This window comes from Xylocopa sonorina, chromosome 8 (assembly GCF_050948175.1).
Source record: "Xylocopa sonorina isolate GNS202 chromosome 8, iyXylSono1_principal, whole genome shotgun sequence".
NCBI classification, from domain to species: Eukaryota; Metazoa; Arthropoda; class Insecta; order Hymenoptera; family Apidae; genus Xylocopa; species Xylocopa sonorina.
The window spans coordinates 6,396,564-6,413,360 of record NC_135200.1 but is presented as its reverse complement, the minus strand read 5'-3'; the positions used below and the strand labels follow the sequence as shown (position 1 = coordinate 6,413,360).

General features: G+C 36.4%; 3 protein-coding genes across 3 annotated transcripts; 2 read left to right on the top strand and 1 right to left on the bottom strand.

The window, feature by feature from the left end:
- Positions 1-3,373: 3,373 nt before the first annotated feature.
- Positions 3,374-4,800, top strand: LOC143426370 (nuclear protein 1). Its single transcript, XM_076899805.1, has 2 exons — positions 3,374-3,689; positions 4,175-4,800. Exon 1 carries the CDS (start codon positions 3,477-3,479, stop codon positions 3,684-3,686), a length of 210 nt encoding a protein of 69 aa, XP_076755920.1. The 5' UTR covers positions 3,374-3,476; the 3' UTR covers positions 3,687-3,689; positions 4,175-4,800.
- A 299-nt stretch (positions 4,801-5,099) lies between these two features.
- On the bottom strand, positions 5,100-16,624 carry Mu2 (mutator 2). The gene is made up of 7 exons (XM_076899748.1): positions 16,508-16,624; positions 16,245-16,343; positions 11,067-11,165; positions 10,448-10,630; positions 5,821-10,192; positions 5,427-5,738; positions 5,100-5,365 (listed from the first exon to the last, which is right to left on the bottom strand). The coding sequence occupies exons 1-7, from the start codon at positions 16,607-16,609 to the stop codon at positions 5,154-5,156; spliced, it is 5,379 nt and encodes a 1,792-aa protein (XP_076755863.1). The 5' UTR covers positions 16,610-16,624; the 3' UTR covers positions 5,100-5,153.
- On the top strand, positions 13,320-15,993 carry Jhe (juvenile hormone esterase). Its single transcript, XM_076899773.1, has 8 exons — positions 13,320-13,542; positions 13,717-14,017; positions 14,178-14,375; positions 14,503-14,681; positions 14,766-14,931; positions 15,005-15,340; positions 15,413-15,539; positions 15,767-15,993. Exons 1-8 carry the CDS (start codon positions 13,348-13,350, stop codon positions 15,963-15,965), a joined length of 1,701 nt encoding a protein of 566 aa, XP_076755888.1. The 5' UTR covers positions 13,320-13,347; the 3' UTR covers positions 15,966-15,993.
- Positions 16,625-16,797: the final 173 nt, after the last annotated feature.

Here is a 16,797-nt window from a genome sequence, read left to right as displayed (position 1 = left end):
CAGTATGAATAAATACGTTCGGTACAGGCCCGTAATCGAGTCGCACGACCCATTGTCATTGGGGAAAATGAAACGTAGAAGATGAATTAGTATAGATCGAAATTAAATACCACCACAAATGTTACACGCGAAACATCTGTCAGCAGTGTTTGGACAATTTTTTATTGTCAACCTTGGGAAACATACTGTATTCTTGTCGATAATATTATTACCGTGACTCATGAGTCATAACAACATTTGATAAGTAAAAAATGGAATTTAAAGGTCACTGTCAATTGTAAATCCATCCACTCTAATTGTTTTAAATTCTCTTTTGCCCTTCTTCTCGAATAATGTAAAGAGCGTATCTGTCACGCATTTTAACGTAACGATGTTTGTTTAGAGGAATTAAAAGCTATCCACGTGTATCAAGTATAATAGACACTTAAGATCAAAGAGAACGTATTTCATGACACTTGCAACTACACGCGATGTAATGTGCCATTGTCCACATCGAAAACGTGAGACGTAAATAAACGCTGTCGTGCCACGTATTTTTACGTGGGAAATTTAGTTAGCATTTTCTAACCGCGAAGGATCCTCGATAATTGGAGCATGTCGCTATTCGAACGTCAATATCACTGGTTTGAAAAATATGAATCCGGTTATTCTGGAATGTATAATAGACACATCTTCGGTAACGTGTCATTTTCGGTGACTCGTTAAATCAGGCTACTAAGATGTAGCTTAAAAAAGGATACGTGTATATGCGTATATTTAATATCTATTTCTTCACCACATTCCTCAAAGATATTTTTGCGGTTTGCATTACGTCCTTTGATGTATACCAACAAACGATAAGTGTAAAATATGCATGCAGCAACGTTTTGCTTACGACGATAGGGAGCCTTCTAGAAGTCAATGTAACGAGACGTTGACCGCGCATGCGTAACAAACTCAATGTTTTGTTTGTAACTAGTTGGGAGAGATTTGTTTCGCGTGACAAAAATTTAATACAAAACTTATTAATATTTATCATGTATGCACAGGAGAATGCAGTCTCCACAAGGTTCTGCGTATTATTAGAACTCTTGCAATGCGAAACAATGCCTGAGAATATACAGTGCTGGACAAAAGTATTGGCACAGCATGATTGTTATGATAAAAATGCTTATAACTATGAAACAAATTGTTAAAAAGGAAAAATTTGTTTACACGTTTATTTATTTATTATTCTAGATTATTATTTAACAGAAACAGTAATATAAATAAAGTGATATGCGAAATAATAACAAAAACATATTTATTGAGCGTTTTAAGCATGGACAAAAGTATTGGCACAAATGATTGAAAGTACTTAGAAATTAAAAATTAATATTTGGTTGGCCCTCCATTCCTCATGATAACTTCCTTCAATCGTTTTGGCATTGAAGTTACCAATTTTTTTGTAAAATCCGGCTCTATATTGTTCCATTCTTGTAAAATAATAGCTTTTAATTGGTTTTTGTTTGTTATATTATATTTTCTAATTTTTTTTTCTAATTCATTCCAAACATGTTCGATGGGATTCATGTCTGGACTCTGGGGTGGGGTATTTAATGTATGTGCGGTATTGTAAACGATCCATTGTCGTACAATATAGGCAGTATGTTTTGGATCATGGTCTTGTTGAAAATAAAAATCACGCGGGAGATTTAATTTATTAGCACTTTTAAATAAATTTTCCTTTAATATATTTAAATATACATATTTGTCCATAATCTCATCTATGAATACTAATTCGCCAACCCCAGACGCTGCAATGGAACCCCATACCATGACTCCACCTCCTCCATGTTTCACAGTGGCTTGTAAATGTTGTGGATCCATTTCCGTATTTGGCTTTCTCCAAACTAATACTCTGCCATCTGATTTAAATATATTAAATTTAGTTTCATCTGAAAATAATACGTTATTCCAGAATGTGGGATCCTTTTTTATAAATTCTTTTGCAAATTCTTTTCTCATCTTCCGATTCTTCTTGGATATGTATGGTTTCCTTCTTGCGACACACGCAGAATATCCCGCATCTTTTAACACTCTCCGTATAGTTTTCGAACTTACTTCTTTTTTATTTTCTTCATTTAACTTTGCTCTAAGTTGTGATGAGTTTAATTTACAATTTATTTTCACTTCCTTTACAATTTTCCGTTTTTCTCTAACTGTTAACTTTGAGGGACGTCCACTTCGATTCCTACTTTTGAAATCTGATTGATTCTCAAATCGTTTTACGACACTTCTAATAGTGAATCGACTTCTATTAACACTTTTTGCTATTTCACTATAAGATTTTCGCATTTTGTGCAAATTTAATATTATTTTTCTCTCTTCACTTGTAGTTTCTTTCCCTCTTCTTGACATTGTTGCTTGTTATATTTCCTATGTTGCTAATCGACTGAACTTAAGGATGACTGTTAGAAAAAATGACTATCAGGGAATCCCCTACCTATACCATCAAGTGACAATCGGATTTTTTTCGGAGAGATACAACTACACTAAATTTTGTATAATGTGCCAATACTTTTGTCCATGCTTAAAACGCTCAATAAATATGTTTTTGTTATTATTTCGCATATCACTTTATTTATATTACTGTTTCTGTTAAATAATAATCTAGAATAATAAATAAATAAACGTGTAAACAAATTTTTCCTTTTTAACAATTTGTTTCATAGTTATAAGCATTTTTATCATAACAATCATGCTGTGCCAATACTTTTGTCCAGCACTGTATATACTTCAAGATTGTGATTAACGTGTGTACATATGTACATATTCACAGTTACCAAGCTAAGATGACACGTTATCAGGGCTGTCTACATGCAGTATAAAATTAAGTATTTTAATTTCACACATAAACTCTCAGTAAACAATATTAAAACACTTTCATTAGCGACCGACTTACGTAAGATTTGCGTATGCAATGACACTTACATTCAAAATGGATTAGTATTTAAAAAATACTTGGTTAAAAGTGATATACGATTTTTTAACGAACAAACAGATCGTAAAACACTATGTAGTGGTTGTAGATATTATTCTTAACATCTGCACTCAATATAAACGATGTCGAAAGACTTCTAGAAATTGGCAATTCCAGTACATTCTCTGATACCGAAATTTATTGGAATTTCATTAACTGCCAGCGTTTAAGAATACCAGGAGTGTCGAAATTGATATCTTATTACACGCAAAACAAATGAAATTGGGATACGTGTTATAAAAACGTGTTAACAAAACAGCTTTGCTCATTAAATATAGTTCTTACATCAGGCATTCAAAATGCTAGAGACACTACTGGGTACTGCGCATGTGCAACAGTACTCGGGCAGGCTATATAAGGAGCTGCGGTGAGCGGCGTCCAGGACTATTGAAGCAAAAGTGTGACACAGTGTGAGACACTTCGGCTGCGTTTGAGCTGTTATTATTTTTTAAACATTTTGCAAAATCCAAGAGCTATGTCTGACTACTACGTTGACGAATACGAGCACTTCAATTACGATTACGACAAGCACATTTTCACCGGTCACAGCGGAAAGCAACGAAGCAAACGCGAAGCTCTTGCACACACGAACCACTTCGACCCTTGCGGCCATTCGAGAAAGATCCTGACCAAACTGATGAATTCTGAGCACAACAAACGGAATGCCGGAAAGGGCAAAGCGTAAGCTGTAAGTAACCAAATTTCTCGTAAAATTGCATTATTATCTCTAACGTTTTATTCTATGCATCTGGTTATTGATTTATTTGCGACCGGAAAATTTCACAACCTTGGCCGAGATGTTCGTGTTTACATCGTTTTCGTATCTACGCGCAATTTCAGTCGTAGATACACATATTTGTACTTCTAATCGAAAGCTAGACCGATTCAAGTTAATCTCTGTTTCAAATTAATCTTTCATTTTGTATTATCCTTTGTTTGTCGTTATCGTTTGTTCGTATTACTGTATTTCAGTTTTTTTCTCGTCGCTGCGCAATAAACATTTGATACATGACTCATTTGTACGAACACTTGTTGCTTTTTTTTGTTATTCCGCAAAACGTGAAATATTTTTTTTTTTCGATATCTTGAAATTGTGTATTTGGAAATCTTTGTGATATTGAAATAATTATTTTATGAATTATTTATTAATGGTCATATTTCTGTCTGTTTCAGGTGTTCGGAGTTTTATTACGTTTGAAAGACGGACTTTTCATCTCCATCAGAAACCACTCCAAGAAACTTTTTGAATGTAATAAACAATTTTTTCCATTTCCTACGTTATCAGCAATGCATTTAGTCGCTGAACATAGACCCTTACTTAGGATAAGATGATATAGCTAGTACTTAGTACAAAAATTACATTTTGTAATCATCATTGTTACTCATATCATATTGTGAGTTATAGAGTAAACTAATTTCATATCCAAACAACTCTTGACTACCCAGGATCACCTGAGTTTCAAGCTCTCATGACATATTAGATGTTAAGTAATTATATTCATATTGGATTCATACACAGTGTACAAATTTTCTAGTGATATTGAGCATCAATTTAGACGCGTTTCAGTTAATCGGTATTAAAATAATTGCTCAATTTAGTACCTAGGAACTTAACATTGTGAAAGTATTTTAATCAATATGAATATTCAAAGGATGCATTTGTTTTTCGAGATAGTTTAAAGAACATTTTCTTTTGTAATTCAGAACATTAATTTGAGTTCATTGAAAATCAAAAGTATTAATTAAGACCTGACTGTATGATTTTTATGAGCAATAAAGTTTATAATTACTAAACGGAAGGATGAGTTTATTTTCGAACATCAATTAATAACCCGTCTTCGCGTTTTAAAAAGGTATTAAAAATAGTTATTTTCCTTTATACGAATTATTGTTCAGTTATATCAAGTATTACTTATGTTATTTTAAAAATAAACTGCAGTTTGAATGATGGTAAAAATTCTGATTCATATAAGCATAGTTTATGTGTAGTTTGAAGTATTTGTAATATATATGCATCTAGATAACACAATTTATTTGATTGTGCATAACTTGGATTATATAAAAATACTTCAGAAATACATATAAACAATTTGCACATATAGCTTCTTGCAATGTTTTTGTTTCCTTATTAAAAAAAAGAATGGCGAAGGAATTAAGTTAGCTTAAATTCGGAAAAATCTAATTCTTGCCGTAAAATACCAGTTAACAGAAATTCTGTCGACTGAATAGTAACAGTTTTAGGCGCTTTTGCAAGAAATTTCTTTGCGTTCGCCATATCTTCCATTCGAGATATAATTACTGCTTTCTGAGGCCACGACTGTGGCGGCCGAACCAAAGGTTTGCCACCACATGAAATAATCATACCTGTAAAAAATACACGTATATTTTAACAATAAAACAAAAAATAAGCAGTTTTAGAACGTACTTTTCAATTCTGGTAGAGGTGGTGGTGTTACATTGGAAGTTAGAACAATCGTATATCCTTCTAGAAGTTTGTGGTCTTTTGCTTTTTCTAGGCTTTTGCTTAATGTGAAGCGGAAATTAGCCTCAGCAGTAGGATCTTTTAATATATAACTTTCTAAGTCCATAAAATGGCCACTCTTTTCACTGTCGACCAACCAGTCAATTGAAACTATTGGTATAGATCGTGCTAGAGCACACAGAAATTTGAACGTTCTTCTAACTTTATCCGTAACCAGCACAGTACACTTTGCTGGATCTTCTACTTGAGATGCGCCTATACGAAAAAGCAAATATTAAGTAAAGTTATAATATCTTCCTAAATAATTAAAATTCCTTCACAGGTATCTAAGACGTACCCAATTTTTTTAATAATTTCCCGTAATCATTGTTTGAAATACCCGTAAACAAGACGTGATGCTTCATCTTGAGCGGTGACGCCATTGAAAACGAGGAAGACATACTTCTACGTGATCTGCTAGGTGTTGAAAGTACCGACGCATTTTCAACACTGGAACTCGTTTCTGTGTCTGTCGTCTCGTTTATGAGATCTTTCTGTTTTTCGATCTTAGCTTTTCCCGTTTTTCGTTTACTATGTTTGCCTCTGGTAACATTAGCTACAGCAGTTTCATTAGCAGTAGTTTCCGTGTTTTCTTCCATGGATGAATCCGTAATTGATTTTTGATTATGTCGAGTAGATCTAACTGGAAGTCTGCTGGTTCTTTCGGTCTTTTTAACGGACTCACTTATTGAAGTACTCGAAGTGTTTCTAGTAATTCTCGCTCGTTTGGCTTTCGAAGTAGGCGCCTCGAAGTGTTGATCATCAGATTCGTACACAATGGAGGAGGAAGCGCTACTGCTGTTTTCTGTGGTATCATCTGCACGAACATTCGTGTTTCCGCGTTTTTTACCTCTCGTTTGGGCACCTCTGCTATTTTTACCAATACCCGTTTCAACGTTTGAAGCAATACTTTGTTCTTTAAGCGAATTGTTCATAATCATTTCTACTTCCTGCGATTCCTCGCCAACTTCAGAACTGATGTCTTCCGAGGAGGGCTTAATTCCACTTGTAGTTTTTTGATTCACATTGTTTCGCATTTGTACGTGCTGATCAATTTTCTGATTTCTCTTACTTGCAACATTTGATACAACTTGGGTATTCACGAGACTTGAACGTCGACGTAGTCCAGCTGTTTTGTTACTACCATTTTCTTTAGTCACCAATTCCGTTGGAGTACTTGGAGACATCGACCCTGTTGGAGTATATCTAGGAATTTTTATGACCACCTCTTTATCCAAGTTTGCATTACTCGACTCACTCAAATTCACTGGCGGATCTCCTCGAGTGACAAAGTTCAAGATACTCGAAGACAGTCGTCTGCCAGAAATACCGTTCTCTTTTCTATCTGTACTACCAGCAGATACATCTACCTTAACGTCTTGCTTACGCTTTTTCGGATCGCTACTTTCAATGGTATTCACCATACTGTACGACCGTTTCCCACCGCGTGTCGTTCTTCGTACATTTCTTTTCGCAGGTTCTGCAGCTGCTTTTTCAACCAGTGCTTCTTTCCCAACCTGAAAAACAGATGAACTATCAGCTTTCTCCTTGGGGGAATTACATGTCCCTCGGTTGCTCTCAATAGAACTCCGCGTCCTTTCCTTCTGTAAATCCACAGAAGCTATAGATTTCGATTGTGGAACAGAATCACTCCCTTTAGATTTGCACGAGCTTTCAGGCATCAACTCCTTTACTGATCCTTTCACTATTTGATTTACTTTTTCGTCGACGTTCCCGAACGCGGACATTTTGTTCACTTCGAAATTGTTTGAGAACGAATTCAACAAACTTTTTAGAATGGCGGAGGAATTTAGCTTATTGACGGCACGATAAGGTTCGCTGTTTTCCATGTTCTTACGAACCGCTGATTTCCGCGTCGATTTTCGCGAAGCCTCTCTCTTTGGCGCGATCCGTACAGACACCTGTCTCGGTTGATTGCGGTTAATGTTTATTCTGTATTCCGATTTAGACGAGTCTGGACTCGCTGGGTTCGATATAGTACCTGAAATTCGAACTTCGGGTAAACCAGCTAAAATATCCTCGTCGTTTTCTAATATCGTACAGAGTTGCTGACGTTGCTCACCATCGACCGATCCGCTGGACGCTTGGCCATCTGTATTTTTTGAACACTCGCCAGACTCTTCGTCACGTTTCGGTATATTAGTTTTTTCCGAAGTCAATTCAACTGCCTTTGACTCTTTATTTTTCTTTTTCTTCGAAGATGTAGGCGTTGATAAATGCTCAAGTTCGGTTGATTGGTTTTCGAGTATAGATTTTGGTGTCGACGAACATTTAGGTACAGATTTCGATGATACGTCGCTGATGTTTTCATTATTCGCAGTGTCAATGGACTTTGACGTTGTTTCTTCATTTACCGTCTTCTCGTTAAGCTTTTTTCGTTCATCGGGTTCAGAGGAGTCCTGGAAGTCCAACAAAATCCTTCGCTTTCGCGTTGAAGTAAGAGTAGAGAAATAATTTTCTGAACTTTGCGATTCGTTATCATTGGACTCAACTACCGGTGTTTTCCTGCTTCTTATAGATCGTCTTGTAGATTTCCTTGTCGATGAGTCGCTGTCTACATTGGCTGTCTCCCGCTCTGGCGATTTCGATGCGCTTTTAAAAACTTGGGGCGACTTTTGTGGTTGTTCCTCGACGCGTTCTTCACTTGCGTTCTTTGCATCGAGTATTTTATTCGATATCAAATTCGAAGGAGATTCAGTTGCCGATTGTTTAAGTTTTCTCACTCTTGTAGACTTCCTTGGTTTGTTCTCTGCTGTCGGTTTACCGTCTACACTAGATTCATTTTTATCAGGCAATTTGTCCTTACACTGTGGCGACTCCAACACATTTTTAAGAACCTGAGTAGATATTTGTGGTTGCTCTTCAATGCGTTCGTCGTCCACATCCTTAAACATCGCGTTCAGATTTCTTTCAATACTATCGCTCGACTTAGAACTTTCCGATACATCCTTGCAGGTATCAGAGATCTCTTTCTCGATGTCGCTGATTCGTTGAGTAGACGCCATTTCATAATCGATATCTACAATGCCAGGATCTTCTATTTCGATTGCTTTCAGCGGATCTAAAGTACTGGATGATTCATCGGTCTCGTGTGTAGCTTTTTCCGCAATGTTGATTATTTGAGTGGGCGCGTTGTTATCTATTTCAGAAATATCTTCCTCGTCTGAAGCTCCTTTCTTTCTCGTTAAAGACACAAGGGGATTAATTTCTTTTACAGGGGAATTACTCGACCTACGAATAATTTGCGTGGGCGCCATATCAACGTCTTCCATTGTTCTTGTATCATCGTTCGTTTTCTCATTATTCTCAGGGTTCTTCGCGTCAATCACTTGAGTAGGTGCATCGAAGGATACTTCCTTAACCGTGTCTTTTTTATTCGGCGTCCTCCAATTTACCGGTTGCGTGAGCTTGTCAAAGAGGTCCTCTGAGTCTTTGCTGGTACTGGCCTCGCATTTACCTCCTCTACTTCCGTTGTGATTTGCGAAGCAGTTGGACACGTTCTGCTTTTGCTTCAAAGCGATTTCAGCGAAGCGGCCTTCCTCGTCCGTAGTCGAGTCTTCGCTATCAGACAGTTGACTTTTCGATGACTTTTCACTATCTTTACGTCTGTTATACGAGTACATCTGAAACACGCAGTCTTCGTCCGTATCGTTTGAGTCGTCTACCAGCGATCTAGCCTTAAACGGATAATCGACGCTCTGCGGTGCGTCTTTCGAAGGACTTTCGTTGACTTTGCTCACCTGCGTCGCTGCATCGAATATGTTTTCATCGTCGGTACTTTTGTTGCTCGTGTCGCGGTCGTTCGCATCCGAAACTCTTTTAGGACTTGACGATTTCAAGTTCGCGTCATTCGATGGTTCGTAGTTATCTTCCAGGAACTCTACCAGAGGTTGCGAGCCAAGTAAATTTCGACTTTCATCGCATTCCGTTAAATTGTCATCGTCAGAATTTGTGAGCGACAATTGCAAGTCTTTTTGAGGACTGTCAGCTGTTTCAGTATCCTCAACTTTATCTTCAACCTTATCAGCGTCATTAGGATGCGATGTACTGATATTAATTTCACCCTCTCGCGTTACCGCGTTACGAACGTCGTCCTTCTCATTTGTTAACTTTTTCCCTTCTTTAGTTTCCGATGTTTCAAGGTTCGCGATATTCGACGCACTATCGTCTCCAGCTGTGTCTTTTCGAATTAAATCAATTTGTTTCGATGTTTTCATATCGTGGATGCTTATATCGTGTTGCGTTTCCACATTGTGAATATCAGAAACTTCAGCAGGTGCATCGTCTTCTTCGCACTGCGTTTCTAGATCGTGAATATTAGTCGCCTGGCTGTGCGACGATTTCGCAAGCGCTCGAATCTTTTTGGTCAGACAGATCTTCTGCGTCTCGACGTCGTGAATGTCGTCGTCTGTCTCATTGTGGGACTCAATCGAGTTCTGCGTTTCCATATCGTGAATACTAATTCTGTGTTCACCTACACTGTGCTCCTTTGTCGCGGAACGCGAGTCGTTCAGGCTGACATCGATGGAGGAGTCCTGTAGACTGCTTTTCCGAGTGCTGCCAATGGAAGTTTTGATTGGTAAACTTGGGTATCGAAACATGGATTCTTTATTGTCGCTTTGAGTGGCGGGTATTACAGAGACGTTATCCTGTAAGACGGATAAATTGTAATATGCGCATATATTTAAATATGTAATTGATATACCAAAAGCTATTGATGTAACGGTGATAATTTGATACAAAATGCACAAAATAAATTACAGATTGTAGCAGTTACAGAGCGAAACAAATAAACATTCAAGTTCCATTTTTCAAGTCAGTTTCTACAAGTATAAAGCTGAACGAACAACCACAGTCTAGTGATCGTTAAATGACGAGTGCCTAGAAGAGTAAATAGTAATTACCAACGACGAGTCAGGTGTTGCAGGAATAATTAGATTTTGTTTCTTAAGACGATTCGGCGCTGGAGTTTCTGGGATCAGAGATTCGTCCATTGAACCACAGACATTATAAATTGCTCTTACCATACCAAACTCCAATACGTTTCCATCTTTCAGCTCGTAACACCGATTTGGCCTTAAAATTATCTATGGGAAAAGGTGACATAAAATTAAATTGAAATTCTGTTTACTTAACTATAGCGCAGTGTCGATATTCTGTATAAAGATGAAAGCATGCGGTTTACTTAGTCGAATAAATGCGGTTGCCACAAGAAGAACCGGCAATTATTGCCATTGCACTTGTTTTAGTATTTTTACTAAAATTTAATTCTACAGATATAGAAATAGAATGCAGAAATGGAATGTATGCCTCCATGTGAGAACCTATTTGGCACTTCACTTGAAATTGAATAGTGCACTGAATGTAAAATTCCCAAAGAAAGCCTTAATAGTTCGTTTTAATCTTACTTTACTAGCGAAAGCTTAACAACGATTGGTAGAAGAGATAGTAATCGATTCTGAAGAGATTAAAATTAGATAAACCGATATCGATTACGTATTTCATCCATACGATTTACTTTACATTATTCAGTTTTGTTTTGTTGGAAGAATCCAAATCGCAGATCCATGCTGATGCCTCCCGGCTGTTAGCCTCGATCTCTGCATGTTTCTTAGATACCGTCTGTAAATTAAATTAAGCTCTTTTACTATCCAATCACTTTCATTATAACTTAACTATTTCTGTCTTAATAACTATTCCTTTCCTTAAGCTTCTATTCGATACTCGATATAACCGTTTTTATAACTTAACTGTACACGTGATTCCGATCGATAGTGATTATTTACACACTCTTATTTACTGCACTCGATCAATTTAGATACACGGTCGGTTTGTCTACCATAACGTTCTTATTTTTATCACGCTTATCTAAATGGTATTATTCGAATTGGATACATATACTTCACGTGTCATGTACAATTTTATGAACTCTTCAATATTATTCCACGATGTATAAATTTCGTGTTTGAAATCGGTAATTTCTCTCAATGTTTGCGATTACGATAACTTTAAGGCTTTGCAGATGATTACTTACCTCATTTTAGATACGATTATAAATGCAATAAAAACTACATAAAGTTATGAAATTCTTTTATATAAATACCGACACATGTATACATCAATGCATAATTTTTGAACTTCGTTATCAGTGTTATTCAGAAACTTTATATCTTAATGTGCATCTCGTTCGCTTGCCACGAAAATCGTATCTCGAAATTAGATTAGATCGGACAAATTGTTACGTAGTTATGAATAACGAAATTTCTAGAAATATCACGAGTGATAAAGGGGAACGCAAATAGGTGCTTATCATATGCGGCTACTCCGGAGAAAATATTATCAATGTAGCCACTCTTTTTTACTACGCTTATCATCATACGTAACATCATCGTATCAACTGTACGTAACAATTATATACGTGTGTGAATACATGCATCAAGTCTTTTAGTCTTCACATCTAACTGTCATTAATCGCACACACCTACGACAGGAGCATCTAACTGTCTTTAGCGACGATAATAAAACTTGCTGATATTCTTATTTATAGATTAATTTAAATACGACTTCCAATTGTCTGATAATCGACGGGCATTTTTATTATCTGACATTGTTTACCTATATGTACTTCATTATATCTTATCATTTGCAACGAAAAAATTGCTGAAAAATTGATAATAGCTTTGCTTCTGTTGGTTTAGAAAACGAAGAATAAAGATAAAAAATAAGCTACTCTTCTACTCTCCATTTCCATTCAATTATTCTCTTACGAGATTTTTAAGATATAAAATTATTATATTCTTCTAATATCTGTTGGTCAAAGGTGCTTTTGCAAATTACCATTGTGTAGTTATCACTCTTAAGTTTTTATGTAATGGTTCCAAAGTTTCGCAATAGCGTTGAATCAGGGGTCGAATGACATAAGAATAATCACTATACATAATCAGTTAGTTACATTACTTGCAAAATGTTGGGATTATCTTTGAAGGAGATATGACTTATATAAAAAAATTTAGTTACTTTGGTAAAGACACACCAACTAATTTCTGACAAACTGATATTCAATATCATCAAAAATCTTTGGTAAATGAAATCTATCTAATTTCTTATAATTAACTAATATTTTGTGTTCTTATAATAAACTTAATATTTTGTGTCTCCCATTAGAGAACAGTACACTGTTCGTGCCTTGAATCACAGAGTTATTACGGTAGACAAATGAAATAATGCCACTGCTGTGATTGCAATCTTATCATTATCACGCCTCTTTACTATCCTTGCAGTAACGTAATCGCATCTAACGATAGTGCTTCATTCAAATATCCAAATAATTCCAATGGTTCTCTACAAAAATGACTAATACATTTTTTATCTTTTTCTTTTTCTCCTGTGAATAACATTGTACATAGTCCTATCTTATCATAATCGGCGGCTAAAAAGAAAAAGACCTACATCAACGCACGCACACCTTCTCTGTCTGTGCATACGTGTCGATGACTGAAAATGGTCGCAAACGTCACGTAATCGAGCATTTATTTCAAGTAATTAGACTATTAGCAATCGTCGAACAAAGACTGGACTACAATCGCATATTTCGAACCGTTAGCGATGAAGTTTAATAATAAATTCCTGGATAGGGAGAGCAATCGGTTAATTTATGAACGCGATTATGTTTCTGTATGTGCGCGAATGTTACAGCGATTTGCTTGTGTTGTGCATCTATCTAATTCAACACAAGTAAGTTGGTGTTCAAAAGAAGCGCAATAAATAAGTGGGAGACGATCGAGCCGGTCATACTTCGTCGAAGATGTTGAGGCTACCGGTCCTTCTGCTTCTGTTCGCTCTGGTGACCTTGGCGTGGTCCTCAGAGGACGCGCCCAGAGTCAGAACTCCTTTGGGTGCGGTCAAGGGATACTACAAATTGTCTCACAATGGGAGACAATACGAGGCCTACGAGGGAATCCCTTACGCGTTACCACCGACCGGCAAACTTCGTTTCAAGGTAAAAACCACATGCGTGCTAGATTCTTCAGAGTGGAAAAGTTATGTAACGTTAGAAATTGTTATCGATAGATAGAGAGTATTAAAACGATTGAAATGTGTAAGAAGAAGAAGTCTCGAAGGACATTTGTGTATTTAAGAAGTCGATGGAAACGAATTTACGTATCTTTTTCAGCCTCCTCAACGGCTACCACCATGGATGGGCGAGTTATCCGCGACGAAGTTTGGCTCTCCTTGCCTACAATACAGTCATTTAACTGTAGTGCCAGACGAAAAAGTCGAGGGTGCTGAAGACTGTCTCTATTTGAACATTTACGTGCCAGTAGACAGAAGAACGAACGGTCAATCGTTGCCGGTTATCTTCTGGATCCACGGTGGAGCATTTCAATTCGGTAGCGGAATGCACATGGGTGCAAAGTATCTCATGGATCGAGACGTTATACTAGTCACTTTTAACTATCGTCTGGGAATGCTGGGTATGTCTGTGACAATGATTTTTATTTTGAGTAATTTTGATCGTTTACTTATGTCACTATGATGGTGAACGGACGAAACGATACGATTGTCATAAGTAATAGCAAGAGGGTGGAAAGTGTGATTTGAGAGATGAGAAACGATCGTTCTTTTCCTCCTTAGGTTTCCTCAGCACGGAGGACGAAGCTATTCCCGGTAACATGGGATTGAAGGACCAAAGCATGGCACTGCGATGGGTCTCGGAGAACATCGAATGGTTCGGTGGCGATCCAAAAAAAGTAACTTTAATCGGTTTGAGCGCGGGTGGTGCTAGCGTGCATTATCATTACTTATCTCCCATGAGTGCTGGTCTTTTCCAAGGTATGACGAGAAGTATCTCATAACTTTCGAGTCATACGACTAGAATGTTACATTAGATGATAGTTTGGTTTTGACGATAATTTTTCTAAATATACAGATATATTTTTCTTTATATTGTGTATCGTAGGCGGAATCTCGATTAGTGGTACCGCGTTAAATTGCTGGACACAGACAGAGAACGCTTTGGAGAAAGCCAAACAACTGGGAGCTCTTATGGGCTGTCCTACACTCAATATCAGAGACATGGTTCGTTGCCTCAGATATCGGCCTGGCAGAGTTGTAGTACAAGCTCTTGATGAATTTTTGGTGAATATATATTTCTATTAATTCATTTAAATACTAGCGACATGTTAGTTTAATCGTTATGATCTGAAATGAACTTAATCATAGAAATTCTACTATAACCCATTCACACCGTTTGGACCAGTTCCGGAGAAATTCGGCGACGAACCATTTATCGATCGTACTCCCGCTGAAATCATAAGCAGCGGTGATGTTCACGACATTCCATGGGTTACTGGAGTTACCAGCGAAGAAGGATTATATCCAGTTGCTGGTAAGCGATAATAGAAATTCAACCGGGGTTTCATTTGAGTTTGGATTGCTATGTAATGTCGCAAATTTTATAGATTTCATTGCTAAGCCAGAAGCCTTGAAAAAGTTGGAAGATAACTGGGATCTCCTTGCACCGCATTTCCTCGACTACAACTACACTCTCCCTAAGGAGAAGCACGTCGAAGTTGCTAGACTTATTAAGAATCACTACTTTGGATCGAAAAAGATCGATCAGACGACAATGAAGCCGTTGATTCAAGTAGCCAGCGATCGATTTTTTATCGCAGATAGCGAAAAGGCTGCTAGATTACAAGCTAAAGTCAATCAGCAACCTGTCTGGTATTACTATTACACCTATAGGGGTGCACAGAGTCTTAGTGATGTTATGAGTGGAACTACTGTCAATTATGGTATATTATTTAAGATTAAATTGTTTTAGAGAAGAAAGGAGGACAGTTATATACGTTGAATGTTTTTTACAGGTGTGTCCCATGGAGACGATGCATACTTCGTCGTAGACACAATTTTCATAGATCCGACAAAAACATCGAACGATATCAAAATGCAAAACATTTTAATTGACTTATGGGTATCATTCGCAACTAACGGGTAAGTAACCCTAGTGGTATATATTGAAATAATTTAAAGCTTTTTACAATGTAATAAAATAATAACAAATATCAGAGAGAATTTTTCATATGTAATAAAATTTTAAGTATAGAATTTATGCTACCATATTTGATAGCTTGCACAGATTACTAGTATATTACACTGTGAAATGATAAAATGCCAATGTATATGTTTGATTTTCATGTATTTCTTTTTAATTGGTCCAGAGTTCCTAATGTTGCTAACGCTCAATGGCCAAGACTGAATCCAAATGAAAAGCAACTTCATTACTTACATATCACAGGGCCCGAAAAAATTTCTATGGACAGTGCTACAAATTTTGGCAATAAGGATTTCTGGAATTCTATTAATTTCAATGAAAATGTATTAAATACTACGTCTAGTAAGCTAAGAGAAGAACTGTAAAAATGTTTCATCGTGATGTTTACATACTCATATAAGTTACAGAAATTTTGCTTTTCAACATTTATAAAATTGTACACATTATATTTTTCAAAGCTCTCTTTTTACCTCCAAATTCCCGAAGATATGTAATTCTTTAAAAGTATATAGAAAATAAAAATATGAAATCTTGCAGAGTATTATAATGCAGTGTTAAGAAGTATGGAAACTTTATTTATTTTAGATCCGTTTACTCTCCAGGTATATTACGACATATATAAATAAAATGATATAATCACTTACCTGGTCGTTTAATACTATGTCGCTATGCGGATGCCTACCAATTTTATTAATACCTCTATTAATTGGATACGTGTTGCAGTTGATGGTTAACACACCGATCTAAAACATTTCAAATTAATAAATTACAATTTGTTTGATATGTGATAAACGATAAAAAAAGTAGTACAATCGTAATCAAAATAAATTATTTATAATAAAAGAAAAGTAACGTTAACGCTAAGAAAATGTTCACGTTGTAACGATTATAAGAAAAAGTATCTTACTTGTGTATGTTCTTGTATCGCTTCAGATTGAGTAGAAGGTACAAATCTCTGCGTTGGCATGAAGTCATTATCTTCACACATTTGCGTCGCCAGAATATCCATCACGAAAGTAACTTATTTGTGGGCGACGTATGTTATTCATAAAATTTAAATGTATATCTTTTTCCTTAAAATTTATGTTTACGACGAGATAACCTCATTCTACGTGTAGTAGGTTAAATAATTTAGACGTAACCAGGACGAACGAACAGATTTTTAAATAAATATGAGACATATACGTTCACGCCAAT